This window comes from Camelina sativa, chromosome 7 (assembly GCF_000633955.1).
Source record: "Camelina sativa cultivar DH55 chromosome 7, Cs, whole genome shotgun sequence".
Taxonomy (NCBI): domain Eukaryota; kingdom Viridiplantae; phylum Streptophyta; class Magnoliopsida; order Brassicales; family Brassicaceae; genus Camelina; species Camelina sativa.
The window spans coordinates 32,196,392-32,209,010 of record NC_025691.1 but is presented as its reverse complement, the minus strand read 5'-3'; the positions used below and the strand labels follow the sequence as shown (position 1 = coordinate 32,209,010).

Below are 12,619 nucleotides of genomic sequence, written 5' to 3'. Positions count from 1 at the left end.
AAATCGAAAGAGTCGACTAAACCGGATGGTCAATACTCAATATCATCCGGTTTGGTTTGATTGAACATGCGCTTCTATTTTGCCGACACGCAGTTCAGCTCCATAACTTGGATTCGGCAAGCAGTTCACACAGAGGAAACGCCGGAACAGCAAAGCGAAAAGCTTCAAGGCTAACAAAATTGGGGTGGAGATTTTCAATTTTGCATTGTCTTTGTAATGTATTTTCTGATTCTCCATGGAAAAGGGTTGGTCCAGTTGCAGAAATGGCATAATTTGAGGGTTTCAGTGAATCGTTTTGGAAAAGGATCTTCTTTTTCAAATTACTTCTCCTCCTCTGCTATTGCTAACGATGTGAGTTCACGAGATGGTCGTAAAGGAAAGAACTTTACAGTCTCTTACCTCGTTACTTCACTTGGTTTATCTAAAAAGCTCGCTGAATCGATTTCTAGGAAAGTCAGTTTCGAGAACAAGGGGGATCCTGATTCTGTTCTGAGTCTTTTGAGAAGCTATGGGTTCACAGATTCTCAGATCTCCAGCATCGTTACGGGTTATCCAACATTGCTTGTACTAGATGCTGAGAAGTCACTTGGTCCCAAGCTTCAGTTTTTGCAGTCCAGAGGAGGAGCTTCAAGCTCTGAGCTCACTCAGATTGTTTCTACTGTTCCTAAAATCTTGGCAGTGAAAGAAGCAAAAGCTATCAGTATATACTATGAGTTCGTCAAAGACATTGTACAAGCGGAAACGATTCCCAAGTTGGAAAAGTCATCTCTTTATTTGCTCAAGGGTAGTAAGCAGGAGAATAAGATCAGAAATTTTATCGGTTTTGAGAGACTTGGGCATGCCTCACAAGTTGTTATTCTCAGTGCTCATCTCTGATTATGGACTTGTCTGTGGAAAAGAAAGATTTGAAGAGTCCCCCAAGAAAGTTGTTGACATGGGTTTTAAACCGACCACCTCAAAATTCATCGATGCTCTGGGCATTATTAAAGGATTCAGTGACCAAAGGATAAAAGAAAAAGTAAATGACTATAAAAGGTTAGGCCTTTCTATGGGAGATGTATGGGTAATATTCAAGAAGTATCCAATGTTTCTTGGATTCTCGGAGAAGAAGATAGGGAACTCTATTGATACATTTCTAGACCTAGGATTCACCACAGATGAGTTTACGTTGATGGTCAAGCTTTTTCCTCAGTGCATTGGATGTTCTGCACAGTCGGTGAAGAACAAGACTGAGTTTCTGGTGAAGAATATGAAATGGCCACTAAAGGTTGTGGTTTCATACCCACATGTACTTGGATTAAGCATGGAGAAGAGGATTGTACCAAGGTGTAATGTAATTAAAGCTCTTATGTCCAAAGGGTTTATCAGAACTGAACTGCCTGCAATGTATTCAGTGTTGATGACTACTGATCAAGCTTTCTTAAACAAGTATGTGATGATACATAATGACAAGCAGCTCGTGCCTGCGTTAATCGCTATCTTCACCAGGAATCGAGTTTCACTCAATGACCACCTCTACAAGTAGAACAATGAGCAACGTTAGAGATTGTTGTTCTTTCTGTTAGTTTTTGATTTATCAGTGAAGCAGAGGAAAAGCTTTTGCTTTTTGAGTACCTGAAACCATTTAGGCTTTCACTATCTCAATCTTACCCGGATCCAACATGTTTCCTTCTGTATGCAATAAAGTCAGAAATTTATCTGTTCTGAGAGAACCGGGCGTGCTTCAGTGGTTCTTACTCCCCTTGCTCATCTGTAGTAGCAGCACTGTCTGTGGAAAAGAAAATTTTGAAGAATCTCTCAGGTTATTTATTTTAGAATTGTAAGTTTTGAATTCCTTCTCCGATAACTCTCAGGTTAGTAGTCTAGAAACAACAATGCAGCCATAGCTGATGGGGACATGTGAATCCAAATGATATATATGCTAATTTTGTTTTTCTAAATCATTTCTGTTCTGAATTTTAAGTGACCTTGTTCATCTGGGAGGTATGTGTGAATATTTGTACTGTTTCTTATATTCTGTTTGATGAACTTATCGTCCTTTCTTGATATATCTTGAGTGTAATTTTTGAAATCACATATCATGTTTCGCCAGTGTGTGTTTCTTTTTGTTAACAATGCTTTTGAATATGCATTTATTCACTGAATTTTGCTGATGGACCTAGTGGCTCTCGACGACTGATCATAGTATGACGTTTCGAGGAGTTTTTGCTGGTCAGAGGAAGACACTCTCGTGTGTTTAAAAGGCTAGTGCATACACTCGGAGTTTATTTCTCAGTCCTCCTGCAACACAACTTGAGTAAAATTTGTTTCTGATGCCCTGTTCAGTCGTTTCAGTCACTATATGAATCATCAGAAAATGGAAGCCACAAAAGGCAGCTCGTATGTGAACACCTCAGGTGAGTTATCAGTTGGCAATAAACTCATAACAGCTGGTTACATTCTAAAGACTGCCTTGTAACAGGTTACACCTCTTTCCTTTTTTAAAGTCAAGGTTCCACTGAATGCTAGCTTGACGCCTGATGGACTTTGTGTTTTCTGAGAGAGAGACAAATGTCTCTGGATCCGAACCGATTTATCCAATTTATCCTTTAATCGAACTAACCAAATTTATCCAATTTAACCAACTTTATTCGAGTTTCTAAAGTATAAGTGTTCTAAAGAATTTTGGTTCAACTTAGGCAACAATAATCGAATTTGTCTATAACCGAACCGAACCGTATTATTTTCGGGTTGTATTCGACAACAATTTCAAAATCAAAATTAAAAGAGGGGTTTTGCCTCAACCCTAAAAATCTCTGCTTTTTTCTTTTTTTTATCTGCAACTGATCGATGAGTGAATCGCTCTACCTTCACTTCACTATCCACGCGGCTCGTCTTCTCGATTTGAAACTGATCGTTGGGTAGAAATCGCTTCTAAACTATTGGGATTTGTTGGGTTCTGTTCTTCCTGCTCTTCTGCGTCTTTAGGTAATTTTTGAATTCGTCTTTGGTCATCATGTATTCTCTGATACTCCATGGCAAAAAGTTGCAGAAATGGTGTCATTTGAGTTTTTCAGTGCAAAAGGCATCTTCTTTTTCCAGTTCCTTCTCCTCTGTTGCTACTGCTGCTAATGCGAGCCTTAGAGATGGTCGTAAAGGTAAGAACTTTACAGCCTCTTACCTCGTTGATTCATTGGGTTTTACTAGAAAAACAGCTGAATCGATCTCAAGGAGAGTCAGTTTCGAGGACAAGGGCAATGCTGATTCAGTTCTGAGTCTTTTTAGAAGTCATGGGTTCACTGATTCTCAGATCTCAAGCATCGTTACGGATTATCCAACATTGCTTGTATTAGATGCTGAGAAAACACTTTCTCCAAAGCTTCAGTTTTTGCAGTCAAGAGGAGCTTCGAGCTCTGAGTTCACTGAGATTGTTTCTACAGTTCCTGAAATCTTGGGAAAGAAAGTTGCCAAAACTATAAGCAGATACTATGGTTTCATCAAAGAGATTATAGAAGCGGATAAGAGTTCCAATTATGCAAAGTTATGTCAGTCTTTGCCAGTGGGTAGTAGGCAAGGGAATAAACTCAGAAATGTTTTGGTTCTGAGAGAGGTGGGCGTGCCTCAGAGGTTTCTATTCTCATTGCTCATCTCTGATGCCCAACCTGTTTGTGGAAAAGAAAATTTTGAAGAATCACTCAAGAAGGTTGTTGAGATGGGTTTTGTTCCAACCTCCCCAAAGTTTGTCAAAGCTCTTACGGTTGTTTACAGATACAGCGACAAAAGAATAGACGAAAAAGTCAACTTCTGTAAAGGGTTAGGCTTTTCTGAGGGAGATGTATGGGAAATGTTCAAGAAGTGTCCTAGCTTTCTGAATCACTCGGAGAAGAAGATAGTTCGGAGCATTGAGACCCTGAAGAAGTGTGGACTAGTCGAAGACGAGGTCCTTTCACTGATGAAGAAGTTTCCGCAATGCGTTGGTGCTTCAGAGAAGAAGATATTGAACTCCATTGACACATTTCTTTGCCTCGGATTCAGCAGAGATGAGTTTGTTATACTAGCCAAGCGCTTTCCTCAATGTCTTATTTTATCTGCAGAGACTGTGACAAAGAAGACTGAGTTTGTGGTGAAGAAGATGAATTGGCCTCTAAAGTCTGTGATTACAACCCCTGCGATGTTTGGATACAGCATGGAGAAGAGGATTGTCCCAAGGTGTAACGTAATTAAAGCTCTCATGTCAAAAGGATTCCTCGAAAGTGAACTCCCTCTAATGTCGTCTGTTTTGGTATGTACCAATGAAGAGTTCTTAAACAAGTATGTGCGTAACCATGATGACAAGGAGCTTGTGCATGAGTTGATGGCTATTTTCACCGGAGATCGTCTTTCATAGATCAGAAGGCTTGTCAAGGATTTTGCTTTTATTATGAATATTTCTGAAACCTTGATTTTTGACTTCAAAAGCAATCTGATTTGGAAAAAATAAAAATTAACCTAAATTGTAAGGTTGAGTCTCTTTTCTGATAGCCTAGAAACAACAATGCAGCCAAGTAGCAGACGTCTGTATCCAAGCTACATATTTGTTGATTTTATTTTTCTCTTCCCTTCACTTTGCTTTGCATCATCGAGCTCATCCCCATCATAAGCCATTTCTCATTTAAAAACAAAGAACACACACATATTTATTCGGAGTCAAGACACAATATAAACAAGTCCATGAAAACTACTAACATTAATATTTCATTTATTAGCTATATGAATGAATATCTTAAAACCAAAAAACTTAGCTTTCGATTGTGATTTAAGTAAGGACCAAAAAGAAAGTGAAGAAATTAAATGATGAGGACTTTAACAAAAAGAAAAAATAAATGATGAGGAATGGAACCAAAAAAAAAAAAAAAATTGAAAATGAAAAATAAAAAGTTAGGATAAGATAAGAAGAATGGTAACTAACAATATCTTAAAAAATGTATTAACAATTAATTAGTTTTACATTTAGTTCTAAACTAGGAATTTTGAATTAAATATATATATATATATATATCATGTTAAATATGTAAATATTAATATTAATTAAAAATACTATTTATAGGAGTAATTTAAAATATATTCTTTTATTTTCAATATAAACATAAATTAAATTTATTTCATTAATTCAATTTTCAAAGAAAAATTAAAGATTAATTTAACATAAAATGCATGAGGTTATATAAAGATTTGAATATTATTAGATACTAACATACATATATTATTAAGAGAAACTATTTAATATTTACTAAAAAATAAGAATGATATTTTAATATTTGTTCACTTTTTGTTCCATTCCTCATCAGATGTTGTACAGGAATAAATATATTTCATTATTCCCTATTTAATGAGGAATGTAAAAGAATGGTGTGGACAAGTCACAAGATATTACTTTGAAATAGTTAAAATTTTGAAGAATAATGATGAATAGCATATTCATCCTGTATTATGGTTATTAATTAAAGTCTAATTAATGCTACTATATTTTATTTGTGAGGCAAAGTTATTATATCTGTTGGAAGCAAAAAAAATGATCTTGAAATTGATCAATTCGAAAGAAACAACCACATCTTTGTAAGATTAATCTACACCCACTGTTTCCTTATCAAGATTTGTCAAAATATATATGAGTTTTATACAGATGCAAATTTTTATAAGCATGTTCAAACAACACAATTTTTTTTATTTCAAACTCCATCACCAAACAAGCAACTTTATCTCTTGATAGATCAATTCAAAAGACACAATGTCTTGATATGATCCTTCTACACGCAATGTTTCCTTATCCACATTCGCCAAGAAATAAATCTGATTCTCTATCAAGATGCAGTGTTTATTTGGTTTTCTGGTCTTCATGGTGGTGTTAATCTGTTTTCAGGTACTCTCGCTACTGAATGAGAATGCATATACCTGGTCAACACTGCAATTGACATCATCACTTATCGCTAGGGAAAGAATCATAAACCTATCTTTGTAATGGCCGACATAGTCTTCCGTGTTTTTGCTTGGTAAATGGGGGGAGGTCATATGTTGATTGGTACGAGGATTATACAAAAGAATGTTAGCCAAAGTTGTCATGATGAAATAACCACTAATCATCACCTGTCTTGTTATCTTTACTCTTTTAGTTGCTGTGAATTCTCCCTTAAGCATGGATGATCCTTCACCCTCGACTATGAAGTATAAGATATATATGGAAAGGATAACATAGTAAATAATTATCTCTTGTAAACACTATATATAAAATGTAACCCTACTATATAATAGAATCATTCAACCTCCTATTCTATATGGTATCAGAGCCTCAATACCTAAAATCTTTTAGCCGCCATCCTGCCTAATCATGTCGTCCACCTCCAGCGAAATCATTGCTGTCTCGAACTCTCAGAATCTCACCTCCGTCAATATGACAAACATCAACAAGCTCAAGAGTAACAACTTCTTGATGTGAAGCCGACAGGTTTGTGCACTCCTTGACGGCTACGATCTATGTTGACAAACTTTAAGACTTCTCTTTCCCTTTTCTTTTTAATTGTGATTTTAGTTATATGGGTTCTTTTTAAGTAAGAGTAATCTACAAGCTATCATATCCATTAATTAGTATGATAGCTTTATAGAAAAATTACAACATTGAAGTCATCGATTTGAAAGTTTTGGACCTCGAGTTTTCGAAAAAAATGTTTCTGTTGGCATAAAACTTACCCCATATATAGCCACTCTGTATCTTGGAGGATTGTCAGGAACCAGAAGCTCTCCTCGTGGCTTCACTTCAACATCATGTGAGGAACAAGAAAAACGGTATATGAGTATCGTTCTAGACGGTACATTGATGATCTCACATACATAGTACACACTTGCTTTACTATTACACACTTTCACATGCAAAGTACTAGATTAATTAACCACCCCATTTTAGGCATGATTCAATCTAGATATTGTATAGTCTAACATTAGTTAGTAACCTAGCTTAACTAGTCTCACATAACTTGGTTTGTAGAAACATCAAACTCAGCACCTCCACCTGGGAGATTTACCACAGCCCAACACTACGTTGGTCTGGTTCATAATAACTGTTACTCTTTTTTCGTTTTTGTGTTTTGAAACTAGCTTTTGTGAACCAGAATGTGAATGTAGTAGGATCGCTGCCAGCCTGCCCTACCTATAGATTACTACTTGATTAAGTTACAGAAATGGTGTAATATATATGTTTCGTTTATTGATTTTGATTTGTATAGACCGTTAAGGAATATACCCTAAAGCTTACTTTCCATATATAATAATACGACGTGATTCCATACCCCAAACATTTTGATTTTTTATTTATTTTATGAATGTTTTATTTTAATGAGTCATCATAAACCCTAAACCCTCATTTTGGATTTCGTAAGTGGATGAAGAGAGAAGCTGTTTCTTGAATAGTGGTCAATATTTGCTGCATTGTTTATGTCTTCTCTTATACTCCAACATGGAAGAAGGTCTCTTAAGTTACACAATTTGAGAGTCTCAGTGCAAAATGTTCCATACCTTTTTTTTTCTAAGTCCTTCTCTTCTACTAGTTCTAAAAATGGTCGAAAAGGTCAGATTTTTACAGTCTCTTATCTCATTGATTCACTGGGTTTAACCGCAAACCTGGCTGAATCGATCTCAATGAAAGTTAGCTTCGAGGAGAGGAGAAATCCTGATTCTGTTCTGAATCTTTTTAGAAGTCATGGCTTCACAGATCCTCAGATCTCTAGCATCATTAGGGATTATCCAAGATTGCTTATACTAGATGCTGAGAAATCACTAGCTCCCAAGCTTCAGGTTCTACAGTCCAGAGGAGCTTCAAGCTCTGAGCTCACCGAGACTGTTTCAAAAGTTCCTAAAATCTTGGCTATGAAAGGAGACAAAACTATAAGCAGATACTATGATTTTGTCAAAGAGATTATAGAAGCGGGTAAGAGTACCAAGTTTGAAAAGTTATGTCAATCTATGCCACAAGGTATGCAAGAGAATAAAATCAGAAATTTATTGGTTTTGAGAAAACTTGGCGTGCCTCAGAGGTTATTGTTCCCTTTGCTCGTCTCTGATCGTAAACTTGTATGTGGAAGAGGAAAATTTGAAGAATCTCTCAAGAAGGTTGTTGAGATGGGGTTTGATCTCACCACTGCAGAGTTTGTGGAAGCTCTACGTGCTGTTCAAGGAATCAGCGGCAAAGCTATAGAAGAAAAGGTCAATATCTATAAAAAGTTAGGATTTGATGTGGGAGATGTAAGGGAAATGTTCAAGATGTATCCAACCTCTATGAGATTATCGGAGAAGAAGATAACTCAGAAGTTTGAAACCCTGAAGAAGTGTGGACTACTCGAAGATGAGATCCTCTCAGTGTTTCCGCATTGCATCGGTGCTTCAGACCAGAAGATAGCCAACTCCATTGAAACATTTAAAGGCCTAGGATTCAGCAAAGATGAGTTTTCCATGATATTCAAGCACTTCCCTCAGTGTCTCAATATACCTGCAGAGACAGTGAAGAAGAAGACTAAGTTTTTAGTGAAGAAGAAGAATAAGTTTATGGTGAAGAAGATGAAATGGCCATTAAAGGCAGTGGCTTTGTATCCACAAGTACTTGGATTAAGCTTGGAGAAGAGGATTGTACCAAGGTGTAACGTTATGAAAACACTCATGTCAAAAGGATTGCTAGGAAACAGAGAAAGCAAAATTCCTTTAAAGGAAGCTGTCTTGTTATGCACGGATGAGGAGTTCTTAAGAATGTACGTGAGGAACCATGATGACAAGAAGCTTGTGGCTGAACTAATGGCTATCTTCAACGGATATCGTGTTTTATAGATCAGAAGGCTTCTCAAGTATTTTTTCTTTTATTCATGTATCTCGTTTATATTACTCTTGAGGTTTGAAGCATATTAAAAAGCAATGTAGCCAAGAGCTGAACATGTGAATCGAAATTATATATTTACCAATGTGATGGATTTGAATGATGTTACGTTGTTCTCATGTGTTGGTGAAAAATCGACAAGAAAACTCTTTAAGTAATAAACTTTTGGTGAAATGAAGTAGGAGGTGACAGCAGACAAGAAGCTGATATGTCATTAGTTTATAGACCTGTGAGATTGCCTTTATGATTTTTCTGCTTGGAGACTTCGGTACACCAAGATACGGTAATGCTTTTATTGATTAGCAATGTTTGCTCGATTTTTTAAGAGCTAAATCTATCAGACTTCTCTTTCCCTTTTCTTGGTTTAATTGTGTTTTTAGTTTTATGGGACCTTTTTAAGTAAGAGTAATCTACAAGTTTCAAAATTCTCCACCAAAGATTAGAGAACCAAGATCTATATATCAGATCAAGAAGAGTCAATATTTAAGGTTTAAGACATGGTTAGTGTATTAGTTTGAAAATAATGATATAATTTTATAATGAAGATTACTAGTAAGTAGTAACAAAGAAGTGGATTGGTCGGTTAGAGCCTTAGAGGGGAGGGGAGCAGCCGAGCACCAGATAAATTTTTATTCTGTTGCATAATTTTGCATTTTGGTCACGACAAAGCGATTCTTTTCTCACTTTTCTTTTATCTTTTTTTTGGTATTCCTTCTTCGTATCGTGTACCTTGTGTCTATAAGCAAAAATTAAGATATGATTTACACAAAACTTTTATTAGATCATTAATATGTGTCGATTTTGTAGTCTACAAGTATATATTTTTAGGTAACAAACCAATAAAATATTAAAAACTCAATACGTTATACTTCATAGTTTTAAAAACAATATCAATAACAATAATAATATTTATACCAGTAATTTAAAATACATTATTTTATTTTACAATATAAACATCAATTAAATTTATGGGGCACAAACAAATACATATTATTAACTATTGGCATATGCAAATTTTAACTATTTCAAAGAAATATCTTGTAACTTGTCCAAACCATTCTTTTACATTTCTCATCGAATAAATTTGTTATTCTTACAACAATTGATGAGGAACAAAATGGAACAAGAAGTGAACGAATATTAAAATACTGTTTATTTAAAAGTAAATATTAAAAAAATTCTCGAAATATATGTATGTTAATAACTAATAAAATTCTATAGAAGAAAAAAAAATCATGGTATGCATTTGTGTTAAATTAATCTAAAATTTTATTGTTACTGAAATAAATTTAATTGATGTTAATATTGAAAAATAAAAGAATATATTTTAAATTACTGGTACAAATACTATTTATATTGATTTTGTTTTCAAAGCTATTAAGTATAACGTATTAAGTTTTTTAATGTGTTATTTGTTGTGTCCTCTTCCTCATTTATTAGTCTTTGTGCCTTCCTTCACAGCCTACTGATTCTTAAGGGGAGTCACACAACAACCAAACCTTGGCAACCTAGCCAAAGGTTCACCAATCCATTTAGTCATGAAGTTTTTTGGTAAAGTGGTTTGTGTGTTTTGGCTGACGCCAACAACTGTAGTCAATTTGTCTTTCCCCAACCTGATTTTTTAAAGATTAAAATCTATATATCAAAAATTGTTTTTAAAATCTATATATCAAAAATTTAAAAAAAAAAAAAAAACTATTTATCAAAAATGGTTGTGGAGCAAATTGGTTCTCTATTGAATATAATGAAATAAAATCTGAAAAATAATAGTTCCTGATTTTTCAAACTTTTTAACGAGTTGACAAGAATTAAAAAATAATAATAATAATAAATAAATTTTAACGAAATCTTTTTGTTTTTGTTTTAGTCGGACCATGTTCGGTCGTTCTATGGCATTCACATTTCTTGTCGCTCTCTCCATCAGGGTCTTTACTCCTAAACCCTCAAAATCGTTTCTTTTTTGGTTTCTCCCCCAATTTTTTTGATTCTTTTGCGACTCTCGTAATTGAATGAACAGAGCAGCGGATTGTTGAAGTAGTCGACGACCCTTTCAATCTCTGCCAGCACTCAGAACGACGAGTCAGTCACTTGTAAGTTTGGAAATTTTGAGATTTATCTCGAATTGATTGGTCTGATTGCTTCGACGCACTGTGGTTAGTTATTTCATGTTTTCTTTGATACACCATGGCAGGTAGAAGGCTGGTCAAGTTACATAAATGTTGTAACTTTTTAGTGTTTCGGTATCCGCATTTTCCAATTCCTTCTCCTCTGTTGCTGGTCCAAAAGGAAAGATTTTTACAGTCTTTTATCTCTGGGTTGATTCATTGGGTTTAACCACAAAACTAGCAGAATCGATCTCTCTAAGAAAGTTAGCTTTGACGACTAAGGTCAATCCTGATTCTGTTCTGAAGCTATGGGTTCACAGATTCTCAAATCTCCAATGTCATTACGAATTAATTACCCACTATTGCTTGTAGCAGATGTTGAGAAATCACACTTGCTCCTAAGCTCCAGTTTCTGCTGTGCTGTCCAGAGGAGCTTCAAGCTCTGAGCTCGCTGAGATTGTTTCAAAAGTTGCTAAAATCTTGGGGAAGAGAGGAGGCAAAACCATTAGCGTATACTAGGATTCCGTCAAAAGAGTTTATAGAAGCCGATAAGGGTTCCAAGTTGTGTCATTCTTTGCCACAGGGTAGTAAGTCAGGAGAATAAAAATCAGGAATGTAATGGCTCTGAGAGAATTGGGTGTCCCTCAGAGGATGTTATTTCATCTGTTCATCTCTGATCAAGCACTTTCCTCCTTGCATTGGATTATCTGCGGAGATGGTGAATAGAAGGTTGAGTTTCTGGTGAAGAAGATGAACTGGCCACGAAAGTTTCTGGTTTCAAACCCTTCGGTACTTGGATACAACCTGGAGAAGAGGACTGTTCCTAGGTGTAACGTAATCAAAGCTCTCATGTCCAAAGGACTGCTCGGAGACACAGGAATCAAACTCCCTTCAATCGGGTCTGTTTTTTTGAAGAGTACGGATGAAAAGTTTTTAAATATGTTTGTGATGATGCACGTTGACAAGGAGCTTGTGGACGAGTTGATGGCTATCTTCAATGGAGGTCGTGTTTCATATAGCAGGAAGCGTCAAGGATTTTGCTATTACTCATCATAGCCTGAAACCTTAATTTAAAACTTTTGTAATCTCAAGTTGATCCGGTTTCTGTCTATATGTTGGAGTTCGTTCTGTAATTTGGCTCGTCTATTGTTAGATTTCAGTATGATCTCTCAGTGTAATTTGGATAATCTATTCTTCATTTCACCAAAAGTTTATTTCTTAAGAGTTTTCTTTCATATTCTGACAACACAAAAGCTGTAGCATTTGACACCTCCTGCTGCATTTGTGGAGACCACCTGGAAACTCGTGATCACCTTTTCCTTCACTGTGAATTTAGTGAGGAACTATGGCTGCAAGCAACAAGAAGACTCGGATATCGACCCTTCGTATTTCATACCTGGGAAGCACTTTCAGGTTGGTTGGACTTACCGTTTAACACCTCTGCCCATACTCTTAGGAGACTTGTAGCACAGGTAGTCATCTATACCATCTGGATGGAACGCAACTGCAGGCTCCATAATAACATCATAACGCCACCGCATGTTTTGTTCAAGGCATTGGACAGAAATGTTAGAGACGCAATACTCGCAAGAAGCAACATGAAGCTTTTCAAAAATCTTCTGCAAGACTGGTTAAAACATGT

At 35.7% G+C, this 12,619-nt stretch overlaps 2 protein-coding genes, 1 long non-coding RNA gene and 1 pseudogene across 3 annotated transcripts; all 4 read left to right on the top strand.

The window, feature by feature from the left end:
- LOC109125694 lies at positions 65–1,793 on the top strand (annotated as a pseudogene).
- LOC104703811 (transcription termination factor MTERF2, chloroplastic-like) lies at positions 2,715–4,573 on the top strand. The gene has a single exon (XM_010419884.2). It carries the CDS (start codon positions 2,996–2,998, stop codon positions 4,364–4,366), a length of 1,371 nt encoding a protein of 456 aa, XP_010418186.1. The 5' UTR covers positions 2,715–2,995; the 3' UTR covers positions 4,367–4,573.
- LOC104705180 lies at positions 7,444–8,826 on the top strand. The gene has a single exon (XM_010421154.1). The coding sequence runs from the start codon at positions 7,444–7,446 to the stop codon at positions 8,824–8,826; it is 1,383 nt and encodes a 460-aa protein (XP_010419456.1).
- On the top strand, positions 10,755–12,212 carry LOC104703810. The gene is made up of 2 exons (XR_754247.2): positions 10,755–10,962; positions 11,064–12,212. It is a non-coding gene; the product is annotated as an uncharacterized LOC104703810 (long non-coding RNA).

What these genes read in the sequence shown, in the direction of transcription:
- LOC104705180 (XM_010421154.1), top strand. Translation starts at nt 7,444, where the DNA reads ATGTCTTCTCTTATACTCCAACATGGAAGAAGGTCTCTTAAGTTACAC.
- LOC104703811 (XM_010419884.2), top strand. Translation starts at nt 2,996, where the DNA reads ATGTATTCTCTGATACTCCATGGCAAAAAGTTGCAGAAATGGTGTCAT.